Genomic DNA, 14,079 nt, shown 5'->3' with positions numbered 1-14,079 from the left:
AACTGACTAAATGTATTTAAGTTTATGCTGAAACTAACTCAATGTAGGAATTACTTATAATTTACTTGATTTACCCCCCCTTCACCCATGAAGTTTACTAGCATGACAAGTGTTTGTTCCATCTTAGTACACAGAGGTTCCTTTTACTCTGAGAGTGGGCTGGCAAAATCTGAGAAGGTCACAGAAAGTCGAGGAGGGACAAAAGAAAAGGGTGTGCTAAAAGCTGAAGAGCATCTTCTGTCACAAATAGCCTACTATTGCTGTTGTCGTTTAAACTCTAATGCTTTCCATTAAACAATGATAATGGTAAACAAAAAGAAGATTCCTCTGTACTGGACACACTTGGCTGAATGTGTTTCTCACAAATCTTAAAGCCCTTTCAAGACATTTTATAAAATGCTGGAGATTAGTTTTTAGACAAGTGTGTATTTCTTAACAAAACTATTTTAAATGGATAAACTGGTAATCCCATTTTTGTTATTACATTGTTTAGATGACTTTAGTATCATTCTAAAATGTGGGAAATGGTAATGAAGAACGAGTGAATCCAAAATACAAGCTGGCTACCGCACCAGGCTTATAAACTTTAACTTTCCACATTTAGTGGGAAAACATGTTCAGCGAGTCTAAACTGTGTGTTTATTAAATTTATATAAAAAAGGCCTACAATCAACATAGTCCTTGTTTTGTATAGATCATTTCTAACGTACGCGTCCATCGCGCGGAGGTGGCATTTGACGTTGTGTTTACAACTGTCCAATCAGAGGTTGCGTTAGAAAGGTTGGGGTCTGTATTGTGATTGGTTAAGAGGCCGGCGTCATCAATGGACGCGCCCTGATGGACGCAATCTGACAATGACTTGGAGGAGGATTACAGAAGGTCCGTGTCTAACACTTGCTTTACATGAAACTTAAAAATGGGACTCAGTCAGTTATTTTAACATTTTGATTTATTCGTTTTGTCCATCGCTTGAGAATACCATCCAAAGTCAGCCCAAAATCCCCCCGGTAACGTGCCCATCATCATTTGTACCCCGGGCGATTTAATCATGGATTTCGTTCTCGGCGGCGTGGCTGCGTGCGGCGCTTGCATATTCACTAACCCGTTGGAGGTTGTGAAAACTCGGATGCAATTGCAAGGAGAGCTGAAGAGCCGAGGGACCTATCAAATTTATTATAGGAATGTATTTCACGCCTTTTACACGATAGGTAAAATAGATGGACTGACTGGTCTACAGAAAGGTTTGGTACCCGGGCTGGTGTATCAGTTGTGCATGAATGGGGTCCGGCTGGGCTCTTACGCCATCATCGAGTCCTTGGGATACATTCACACGGACGGAAGGGTATCCGCTGCGAAGAGCACTCTGGCCGGGGCCGTTGCCGGTGTCGTGGGTGCTGTCATGGGAAGCCCGATTTACCTGGTGAATAACTGAACTGAGTGTATTTCTGACTTGTTACCGAAGTATTAGGCACTTGTTGAATGACAACTGGTTTGGGGGTGAACATAAAAGGGCGTACGCAGATTTGAAAAGGGCAACTGAACAAATGATATATGGCAAGCCCTTAGTTCCGACATGAAATCACGTGCAGGACTATGGCATGCCGAACTGACTTCTATTCATGCGCAGAATATGAATTGTTGATATAAACAATTACATTTTCACTAGAGAAAATCAGTGCTTGGCATTAACTTTATGGCTCACTGGTGGCTAGTGGTATTCCAAAGTCACTAGCCACTTAGTATTTTAGGAAAGTTTTCAATTTTTTTAACAGTGTCATTTGTAATAAGGCCGTAAGCACAGGTCAGACCATTACTGTGGTTAGGCTAATGTAGATAATCTTTCTAAAAAATAAACAGTGTTTATCATGAAAAACTAATAGCATAAACATGTTTATAAACCTTTCACAGTTAATAATTGTATGGAGTACAAAAGGAGATGTTAGGTAGATTAAACAAAGTCACTATTCACTTTCATTTAAACTTTTTACATAAATTCTTGAATCCCTTTTCCAATCATGGAAGAAAGAAAATCTTAAGGGTTTGGATTTAAAATAAAGGGTTAATCACTGGCACGTCAGCAACAACGAGAGAGGAGTATACTATTTTATTCATATGAAATTCAGCACCTGCATTCCAGTCTACATCTTGATGTAATCCTTCCTCACGATCACACAGCGTGTTTTCATATAATTACTATTATTGTAAATGTTAATTTTTATATCAGTAATTATATTTGCACTAGTAAAGACTTATATGAAAATGAGATACACATTCTTGATATAATTTTTTTTTATTACAGCTAGTAAAACGGTCATTCTTGATATCTGTAATTGCATTTTTACTACTAGAATTGAACAATGATCTGTCATTCAGTTCTGTTCAAAACATAATTATGGATATCTAAAATGTAATTCTTACAAGTTGAAATTCCAATTATCAGCAATGCACTTCTGACTAGTATAAACGGTACATTTGTTATATCAATAATTACATTGTTACTAGTGCAAATGTCCTTTCCTGATATCAACAATTGAATTACAACTAGTAAAAATGCTAATTTTGGAGATCATTAATTTGGTTTTCACTAGTGGCAATGCTAATTACTGATATCTGATTGTAACTAGTAAAAAAAAAAAGCCTTTTTATGTATCTTTTAATACTCTCCAATTTGTTGATATCTAAAATTAAGGGTGTTCGATTTAGAGTTTTTTGGAGTGGACTCTCGATTTATTTTTAATCAGGATTCTGTCCAAATACAGGGCCGTCAACAGGGGTGGCCATTAATTGGTAGTGCCTTCTCAGGTTACATATTTTCACCTACCAAAATTGCTTGTCAGGCATGCGTGGAAAATCAATTAAATTATAAATATCATCATTCATTTTCAATCGTATATAGCTCGCTTAATCGATTGCTTACTGTATACGATTACTGCACCTTGATTTTTTACGTGCAGTTTTCTTTAACTCTGGTCAGTTTCTTTAACACTACTCAAATCATAACCTTAACTGTTAGTGGGACGGGACTCTACATAGCTTCCATGCCGATGGAAAAACAAACACGTATTTATTCTTGCTTGATTAACTTCAATAAATATCAATAAGCATTGTATGGAGACTTAATCAAACAGGAAAACGTTGTTTTTAATGGAACGTACATTATGGTACGTAAAATAAACGTTTTATGGAATTTAAAAATGGCAGCTTTTTAAACTGAACAGTCTCGACTTCAATAGATTAAATAGCAGTGGGTTTATTTAAGATGTTTTGGTGTGGTTACTGCTTTGAAAAATATCACTAGGTTACCGATACAGTTAAGATAATAGTGTTTCCTATTACATATGTTCCGGCTATGGCCCTGCGAATATTGCTGTCTCTATTGCACACTAAATGTAGTTTTCTATTATGTGTTTTTAAAATGTATGACACGAAAACATAAACTCTTGCTATTATAAAGTGCACTTTAATACTGTTCAAATTAGCCTAATTTAGAGACGTTGAGTAACTTTACCTTAAATAACAGGTGTCATTCGCTAATTAGCTGCTCATATTCAATTTTAAGAGGGAAAAATTAATCGAAACAGGCTGGATTTACTAGAAATAGTTCCCCCAAAAATGTCATTCACACAGTGTCATTCCAGCCCCATATTATTTAATTTCCTTCGTGACGTACAAAATTTGAGGCAGAATTTCCAAGCTTCAGTTTTTCATTCATTGAAAGTGGATGGATATTTATACTGCCAAAAGGAGGAGATCATCAGTGAATAAAGGCATATACTTTGGTCTTTTCCTTAAACAAAACTATGATATAGATAGAGTCTGATGACTTATAATACAGTATGGTGCTTTTTTGCCCTTTTTTTGAAGGTTGCCAGTATAATTGACCATTCGTCACAAGGAAAATTCCAGTTCGGACATTGTCAAACATCTCCCTATGTGTTCAGGGAAGAAAGATACTGTTGCCACATTAGGGTTTGTTTATGATGACAACATTTTCTTTCCTTGGGTAAACAATTTTTTTAAGAGGGTATTCTTCTCTTTGTGTCATGCCAACACCAAATACTTGTGGTAAAATCACTGTTATCCATGGCATTGAGTGTCTGATTGTTTTAGTTTAGCAAGTGTACCATCTGTTTACCATCTCTTTTCTTTACCTCAGGTAAAGACACATTTACAGAGTCAATCCACTTCCTCAATTGCAGTGGGACACCAGTATAAGCATCGGGTGAGTTAATGTTCAAAATCTTCACATGACTACACATGACAGATTTTAATTAGTTTCTTTGAATGTGAAGTTAGTAGTTTCATCTTCCTTTCTGCTGATGTTGTTGAACTTTGAGTTGTTATATTCTGTTTTCAAAGGCAGATTTGTGCATCCATGGTGACATAAACCGGTCTGAATATAAGACAGCACTGTTATGATGTAAACATAGTGATTGTTTATGTTGTATGACTCTTTTGATTGGTTTTTCTTTTTATTGTTAGGGAATGATACATGCACTTTTGGCCATCCACAGACAGCATGGCATTCTGGGTTTGTGGAGAGGGGCAAGTGCAGCAGTCCCAAGAGTCAGCGTGGGGTCAGCTGCTCAACTCTCCACTTTCTCTGCCTCTAAAGAGCTGATCACTGACACACAGGTAAGCATAAGAGAACCCACTTTAAATTGGTGTCTTCAACTACTATGTACTTAAGCATTTGTACTTGCAACAATGTACTTATTATGTACATATGTGTTGTTACATTGTACCTACATTTAAGGAACCTGCATTTAATAACATCTGTAGTTACACTTTTATAGGGGTCATGACATACTCTTTTAAAAAAAAAAAGCGCACTAGATAGCACCTGGAAATGCTGTCCAACAGTATAATTATCCACCGCTGCTCAACCTTTAATGGAACTACATATTATCTCTCTCTCATTAAGCAGCTGGACTAAGGAATGCCTGTGACACAAACCATACTAATTAGGGAAGGGTCAGAGCTTCGTGACAGAGCTTCGTGCTAACATTCTTTTGCGTAGGCATAGGTTCTGCAACCTAAGTATGCCAGAGAAATATTAGTTGTCTGTTTTAGAAACAGCCTATTGAAGTCCCTCACATCTGCACTACTCCTATCCTACGTCTTATACACACAGCCAGTTTTATTTAGTTGTCAGCTATCAAAACCTATATCAAAAGGTGTGGCGAAGCTGCGCACAGCACGATCTGTTGGATCGCGCGGAGCAGATGCATTTATGTTGTAGTGAAGCGCAGACCATTATGTGGAATGCCCTGGCTTTTACAAATGTTTTATCTCTTTGGCGTGTGTCCCAAAAAGCATCTAAGTGGTAAAGTAAAAACTTCGTAAATTAAAGAGGACTTTGAACCACTCTAAAGGTGCAATTTAAATGTACCTTTCTCTCATTTTCACAGTTTATCCGAGAGTATGGAACCTTTAATAACTTGTATTGATATATTTGGATCATTGGAAAGCCATAGCCAGAAACAAGGCTTTGGGTGTGTCAAGGGAAAACTGTGTTTAAGAACTGAAGCACAAAAAAGTGAACTTTAACATCAATTGCCATTCACAAATGTAAAATTTTTAGCACAAATAAATTATGCTGCACTTTAGCAATAAATTATACTCTAAAACAAGTGAAGCACTGTTTGCAGACACTAAAACGACGATAGTTTTACACACACTGGATAACCAACCCGAAGTCTAACAGCAAATCCTACGGGACAAGTCTATTCTAAATCTAGCAGTGGAGTGGTGGTGGCGGCGTAGTGGCTAAAGCACAGGGCTATTAATCGGAAGGTTGCAGGTTCTAACCCCACGGCCACCACCATTGTGCCCTTGAGCAAGGCACTTAACTCCAGGTTGTTCCGGGGGGATTGTCCCTGTAATAACTGCACTCTAAGTCTGCGTCTGCCAAATGCATAAATGTAAACAAATCTAGCAGTGAATACTATGTGACAGGTCAAAACAAATCTAGCAATGAATATTACAGGACAAATCTATCAGCGAATACTATGGTACAAGTCAACACAAATATAGTGCACACACACCAAACACACGTTTAAGCGACCCGCGTTCAAGACAGTAAACAAACAGCACCTGATCTAGCAATGAATACCACTCTAACAATGTTAAAAACAACATTAATTAACACTTTTATCAATTTAACAATTTTCTTTTCTTTTCTTAATACATATTAATATATTCCCACTATCCTATGCAAAGTCATGAATGTACTGGAGCCAAATTCCCAGGATTTGTTTTTATCTAACATTAGAAAAGCTGAAAACTGAGCTTTGACTTTTACAAGGCAGATATGTCTGTGCTAGAAATTAATATACTGTAAGACTAGATAAGATTATTTGAATTTTTATTAAAAAAAATTTATGTGTCAATTACATTTCTGATTTTAAAAATCCTCGACTGTGTAGAAGTCCTTGTTTTTTTTCTAAATTATTTACTTCAGCACCAGACATTAATATGCAGATATTTACATTATGCAAATAAATAAATGTATAAACAAGGCTCAGATTTCACCATGGTACAAATAAACAAATATATGTTCCAACAAATCATATAAATTGAATAATTGCATCTTACATATTATTTTAATAAACTCTGGTCACCCTACTTTATTATGCTTCTGTTTACCTACACAGCAATCAGTGATTCAGGGCCGGTTGTAGACATTGAGAGGCTTTAGGCAATTCCTTTTGGAGGCACCCCGAATGTTTTTTTTATTTTAATTTTGTAACTTATTTTTAGTTTTTAATGTGGCATGACATACAACAAAGCAGTAGCTCATTCATATAATCACTTTTAAAATCTGTTGGCCAATCAGAATGGATTGTCTGACAGCTCTTGCAATTTATGCTGCAATTTACATCATGCTTGCTGTGAATGGTCTGTTGTCATTTCCTGCGGCCTGAGACTAACCCTTAGCATTGACCAAATTAAATTCACCTTCAAACATTCTTGACTTAATTGTTTAGTGTTTTACAAGTACAGAAACTAAAATGTACCACGCTTTGAATAAGTAGTAATAATGACATTCTTGTATTACTATTAATATTCATTTTCAGATAAATTCTCTAATTCTCTAATTTTATTTAATTTCCTTGTTTCTGCTCATTTCTTTTCAAAATGAAAAGCAAACTATCAAAACATACACAGATGCTCTCTACCTGTAGCTTTGGTCTTCAGCAGTCAACACCCAATCGCATTCAGTATTTTGTACATTGGAAAGCAAACATTTATTCAGAATTACCCATTTGCAATTTCGGTCAGTTCCTCACATAAATCTGTTGTGGGACTTTAGACATGGAACATAGCACATGAGTCATATGGACTTTTGTTTAAGGACCCAGCTATTCACTTTAGTTGGAAAGCCAAGTGTGTTTTAAGGGAGCACACTACAATTGCACATCAATTTTGTCATGAATGAACCAAGAATTTTTACTGTGAGAATGTGTAGTTAAAGATGCTATTGTGATATGTTGTACTGGTAATAAGTGGTGTTTATAAACTAAATTAACTGAATGAATAAAATATTTTTATTTAAAATGAACAAATAAATAATTACTGCCAAGCACTGACAAGCATTAACAAGTAGCAATGTTTGTTGTGTTGTGACTTAGATGTGGATGTACTGTATTTTAACACCCCTCTTTCCTCATGCGGTCCAGTATTGCGAAGCACAGTGTTACAAAAGGATTTATTTTAGTGTCAGTTCTATATAAATCACAGGGAATATACAAGGAAGTAGGAAACTAACTTTACAGGATTTTACAAGATTTGTCATATTTGCTTTCTACACTATTAAAGCACCAATTATTTCAGAGTATATATTTAATGGGTTCAGGATGGGCAAGGAGGAGGTGGGAACCGGCAAAAGAGTCAACATAACTTTTATGACATAAAAGAACTGAAACATATCATAAAACACATAGATGCACACACACAGTGGCCTCGTGTGTCTCTCTCTTGAACTGGCACCCCCGGCTCGTCTTTATTCCCCTGCTGGCTAATTAGGTGACTCAGGCCTGGCCACGCCCCCTCACGACCTGGCCACGACCTCCTCCTCATCACACTCCTCCACCACCCGATTCAGGCTGATGAAACCTCCAGCATGACTTACTCCCTTCCTCTCACTTCCTGGAGAGGAGGTGTTGCCCTTCCGGCCGGCCTTCTCCTCTCTGGAGCCTTGGGAGAGACTAGGGGAAGGAGAGGGAAAGAGCGAGGGGGAGAGAGAGGAGAGAGAGAGAGAGAGAAAGAGAGAGAAAAACTCACTTGCCAGTCCCCGGACACCATCTCCTGGTCTTCAGCCACTCCTCTGCCCTCTGGCGGACGACAGCCAACCCTCCCCTGGCAAACGGCAGTGAGTCCTCCAGCCCCTGGCGGAAGGAATGGCTCCTCCCCTTCCTGGCGGATGGCAGCAGTTCCTCCGACTCCCTGCAGTGACTCCTCCGTCCCCTGGCAGTAGGCAGTGGCTCCTTACCTGGTGGACGGCAGCGGCGAGGACTCAATGACAGCACATTCCTCCTCCTTCCTGGGTTTCGGCACCAGTGTAATGGGTTCAGGATGGGCAAGGAGGAGGCGGGAACTGTCGGAAGAGTAAACATAACTTAAATGACATAAAAGAAATTAAACATAACATGAAACACATAGACGCACACACACTGTGGCTGGATGTCTCTTTCTCTCTCTTTCTCTCTCTCTCTCTCTCTCTCTCTCTCTCTCTCTCTCTCTCTCTATCTCAAACCGGTGCCCCAGGCTCATCTTTATCCCCCTCGGCTGATTAGGTAACTCAGTGCCTGCCTTGCGCCCTCACGGCCAAGTCAGGACCTCTTCCTCCTCGTCACAATATACTTATTAAAAATACATTTAATTAAAAAAAATTTACATTTCAGTCTGAAGCTTAAGTTTAATTTGTTAAATAGTTTTACATACACCTTAGCTAAATAAGTTTAAACTCAGTTTTGCACAACTCCTGACATTTAATTGTTGAAAAGATTCCCTGTCTTAGGTCAGTTAGGATCACTACTTTATTTTAAGAATGTGAAATGTCAGAATAATAGTAGAGAGAATTATTTATTTCAGCTTATTTCAGAAGTTTACTTACACTTTGTCAGTATTTGGTAGCATTACTTTTAAATTGTTTAACTTGTGTCAAATATTTTGGGTAGCCTTCACAAGCTTCTCACAATAAGTTGCTGGAATTTTGTCCCATTCCTCCAGACAGAACTGGTGTAACTGATTCATGTTTGTAGGCTTCCTTGCTCGCACACGCTTTTTCAGCTCTGCCCATCAGATTGAGATCAGAGCTTTGTGATGGCCACTCCAATACCTTGACGTCTGTTGTCCTTAAGCCATTTTGCCACAACTTTGGAGGTATGCTTGGGGTCATTGTCCATTTGGAAGACACATTTGCGACCGAACTTTAACTTCCTGGCTGATGTCTTGAGATGTTGCTTCAATATGTCCACAAAATGTTCTTTCCTCATGATGACATCTATTTTGTGAAGTGCACCAGTTCCTCCTGTAGCAAAGCACCCCCACAACATGAGGCTGCCTCCCCCATGCTTCAGGGTTGGGATGGTGTTCTTTGGCTTGCAAGCCTCACCCTTTTTCCTTCAAACATAACGAAGGTCATTATGGCCAAACGGTTACATTTTTGTTTCAATACACCAGAGGACATGTCTCCAAAGATCTTTGTCCCCATGTGCACTTGTAAACTGTAGTCTGGCTTTTTTATGGTGGTTTTTGAACAGTGGCTTCTTCCTTGCTGAGCAGCCATTCAGGTTATGTTGATATAGGACTCGTTTTACTGTGGATATAGATACTTGCCTACCTGTTTCCTCCAGCATCTTCACTCAGACCTTTGCTGTTGTTCTGGGATTGATTTGCACTTTTCGTGCCAAACTGCGTTCATCTCTAGGAGACAGAATGCGTCTCCTTCCTGAGTGGTAAGATGGCTGTGTGGTCCCATGGTGTTTATACTTGCAAACTATTGTTTGTACAGATGAACGTGGTACCTTTAGGCTTTTGGAAATTGTTCCCAAGGATGAAACAGACTTGTGGAAGTCCACAAATTTTTTTTTTCTTTTGATTTTCCAATGATGTCATACAAAAAGGCACTGAGTTTGAAGTTAGGCCTTAAAATACACCCACAGCTACACCTCCAATTCAGAACACCTTCTATCAGAAGATAATTGTCTAAAGGCTTGAAATCATTATCTGGAATTTTCCAAGCTGCTTAAAGGCACAGTTAACTTGGTATATGTAATCTTCTGACCAACTGGAATTGTGATATAGTCAATTAAAAGTGAAATGACTCGTCATGCACAAAGTAGATATCCTAAACAACTTGTAAAAACTATAGTTTGTTCATATTAAATCTGTGGAGTGGTTAAAAAAAATTGTTCAACCTAAGTGTATGTAAACTTCTGACTTCAACTGTAAAACACCAGACAGTCTGAGTTAATTTTCTGCTTTTCACCAACTATAGACCTTATTCAGGTCAGACGCCATATATAATTCTTTGTGAAAACGAGAAATATCCATTTCCATGTTCACTTATGCACAGAAACATTGCACTGTGAAGATTGATCTTTAGGATTTTTAAGGTGTCATGTCATTGTTGTGCCAAAGACCAACAAATGAATGGATGATATTGGTGTTGTACTCACAAATCACAAGAAACTGTGAAGGTTTTTCTATACTATGTATTAATATATAAAATTATTGGTGGGGTTTAAGAGTGAACTTAGATCTGAAGATCTATTACATTTTTATTACAAATCAGCAATTAACAGCCCTGATAATACAGTTGTATCAACAATTCAGAGAACATTGTGTGATGTTTGCATATATACAAATTTTACTGCAAAAAACTAGGGGTTTCTGTAACTCATCTGGTTGAGCAAGTCACAAGCAACGCCAAGAGCATAGGTTCAATTCCCAGGGAACACAAACTGATAAAATGAAAACCTTGAATGCACTGCAAGTGGCTTTGGATAAAAGTGTCTACCAAATGCATAAATATGAAAAATATAGTATAATGATTGCATAGGAAGAGTCTTGCATTGGCCCAAGGATATTTGAGCTATAATGTGACTATTTGAATCACTGTAAATTATTAAATTAATCTGTTTTTCAATCAAGGAAACTCAAATATTATTGTAGGCTGTTAGCTGAGTAATGAGTAATGTATGTTTCAGTATAATAAATATGCAAATTTAATGGGATAGTTCATCCAAAAATTAAAATGTTATCATAATTTATTCCCCTTTCTTGTACTTCACCTTCAACACAATCACACGATAAATTATATTTTCCCGCTACTGATGGTTAGGTTTATGTTTGGAATGTGGCACCAGCACCTGCTTTGGTAGCGTACCCATGCAACTACCAATAATATTGCATATTTTATGCAATAAGATGCACATATGACAGTATAGCATTGTATAGCATAATTATTTAGAAGTTGAAATATTTTGACAGGGTGACTAAGTTCACCTTTACAAATTCCTTTCATCAGGCTGCTACTGATTTAACTACAGTCATCTCTTGAAATTGAAATAAAACAACTTACATTTTCCTACAATCAGAGAGCATTAGAAAACAGATTTTAAACTTATAGCTTGGTCCATCATAATTATGATTATAAAATTTACCATAGCTCTACCATAATATCCATATTTTTTAACAATTATAATTGTAATAAGTTCATAGTAAACACAGGTAAAACCATGCATGTCTCCTCACTACATTGCATTTTTGTTATGAAAACAGCAGTCTTAATAAATTTAGTGACTTTTTCTGCCACAAATACCACAGTTAATACAGTTGGTGTTACTACAGTAAATCCATGGTTAATTTTTGTAAGTGTTGTGATCTGAGAATTTAAAAGCCTTCTAATTTATGTTTTCTCCTGTTTTCTTTGTCAGTCCCGTTTAGAATGTGGGGGCTTTTTCACATTATCGTCACAAATTTGGTGTTAAAAGGCCTTTAAATTACATTTTCATACTACTAACGGTTAGATTTAGGTTTGGGATAGGGAGTAGAGTTAATAAAGCATGCATTCCTGTTGACTTTATTACATAATTTGCAAATAAATATACAACTCTCTTTTGGCGCCACCATGTGGACATTGTCAACATCACTTCCAGCTTCTGCCACTGGGACAGTGGTTCAAATTCGAGAAGCACAGACATATTTCAGCACCAGAACTGTCAGATAACAGAAGACAAGCGACAAGAGGGTTGGTAGATGATGAGAGAATTTTCACTTTTGGGAGAACTATCCCTTTTAACTGTAGAAGAAAGTACTCTCAATAAAGTTGAACTGAAATGTACAAATATATTCTCAGGGAAGAGGGGAAAGTAATACTGCTTATTAATGCTTATTTGTAGTTAACATATTTCTCTTTTTTCCCCCCTGTATCTGTAGGTATTCTCTGAGGGCAGTTGGTTAATAGCTCTGAGTGCTGGTATGATCAGCAGTGTAGTGGTTGTATTAGCTATGACACCGTTTGATGTGGTCAGCACACGCCTTTACAACCAGCCTGTAGACCATCTTGGCAAGGTGAAATTTCTACAACATTCAGCAATCATAGTTAAGAGCTTTGCTTTAGCCATACAGCGCCATTAAGCATTCTCATGCAGACTGTAGATAAAGTTATATTATAAAACCGTCAGAAAGGTATTTATACTCACTGTTTGTCCTTTTTTACTGCAGGGTGTATTGTACAGAGGTTTTGCGGATTGTTTCTCTAAGACACTGAAGAAGGAAGGTATGACTGGTCTATATAAAGGTCTCGGAGCCTCATACTTCCGGCTCGGTCCTCATACCATCCTTTCCCTGCTCTTCTGGAACGAGCTGCGCACTTTATACCACAACTACAGCTAGCGTCTCACGACAGCCTGATGTGGGCATGCCAGTCAGCAAAGCATTATCTCTATCAGCATGATCTGCTGGTTAAAGTCATATTAAGATTGTTATTTAAGGTTAGAGCCTTATCCAATAGTTTAGATATTAATGTTTTATATTTTATTAAGCTCTAGACAAAGTTTTTTAAAAGGTGGAATACCTTATCTGATCAGCTAGAACTTGAATGACACCCAAAAGATCTAAGTTTTACAGACAGCCTTAAGAAGAGACTGATAAGTAATACTGTAAGAACTTGGTTTAGACATTTACTGAAGGACATGCAAGTGCTTACAAGGCAGGAAAAGAATAAGGTAAACGTTTTAAGTAGGTGCACCTATAAATTATTATTATTATTTTGGCTGATACTGATTTTAACAAACATTTTACCTTATTTTCATGTTTATCACTGCCGATGGTTTTAATTTGGCCAATAACTCGTTAAAAGATTAGTTCACCCAAAAATTGTCATTCTCTCATGATTTTCTCACCTTTAAGCCATCCCAGATGTTTGTCTTTCCTTCTTCAGCGGAACCAAAATGAGGATTTTTATAAGCACATTTCAGCTCTTTTTGTCCATACAATGAAAGTGAATGGGTGCCATCAGTGTGCTGTCTGTTTGACAGTCTAATAGTCATATTTAGGCAGCATAAAAGTAATCCACACGATTCCAGTCGATCAATGAATGTATTCTGAAGCAAATTGGTAGGTTTGTGTAAAAAATAAATAGATAATTCAAATTGTATTCACTTTTAAAAAACGCTTCCTGCTACCAGTCGACCCATTACGGACCTGTCGTGTGACGCAAGCGCAATGGCGCATTCACGCGAGAAGTCGGAAGCGTGCGCTTTGTATACAACAGAGTAACAAATGTCAAGAGAGAATTAGGACATTTCAAACAGAAATACAGCGGCGGGCAGAAGCAACAATTTAAAGTTAAAAAACATTTTAATTATCGATTTGTTTCTTACACAAACCTCTCGATTTTCTTCAGAAGATATTAATTGATTAACTGGAAGCATGTGGATTACTTTTATGCTGCCTATATATGCCTTTTAGACTGTCAAACAGCCAGCAGTGTCATGACATCCATTCACTTTCATTGTATGGACAACAGACTTGAAATGTGCTTATAAAAATCTTCATTTCGGTTCT

General features: G+C 37.4%; 1 protein-coding gene across 1 annotated transcript; it reads left to right on the top strand.

Annotated features, from left to right (window-relative positions):
• Nucleotides 1-879: 879 nt before the first annotated feature.
• On the top strand, nucleotides 880-13,451 carry LOC127632134 (solute carrier family 25 member 35). Its single transcript, XM_052110674.1, has 5 exons — nucleotides 880-1,420; nucleotides 4,157-4,222; nucleotides 4,483-4,635; nucleotides 12,448-12,582; nucleotides 12,736-13,451. The coding sequence occupies exons 1-5, from the start codon at nucleotides 1,049-1,051 to the stop codon at nucleotides 12,904-12,906; spliced, it is 897 nt and encodes a 298-aa protein (XP_051966634.1). The 5' UTR covers nucleotides 880-1,048; the 3' UTR covers nucleotides 12,907-13,451.
• The last annotated feature ends 628 nt before the right edge of the window (nucleotides 13,452-14,079 follow it).

The sequence above is a fragment of the Xyrauchen texanus genome, chromosome 3 (assembly GCF_025860055.1).
Source record: "Xyrauchen texanus isolate HMW12.3.18 chromosome 3, RBS_HiC_50CHRs, whole genome shotgun sequence".
NCBI lineage: Eukaryota > Metazoa > Chordata > Actinopteri > Cypriniformes > Catostomidae > Xyrauchen > Xyrauchen texanus.
Note: the sequence above shows the minus strand (reverse complement) of the source record. Positions and strands in the feature narration are given on the sequence as shown.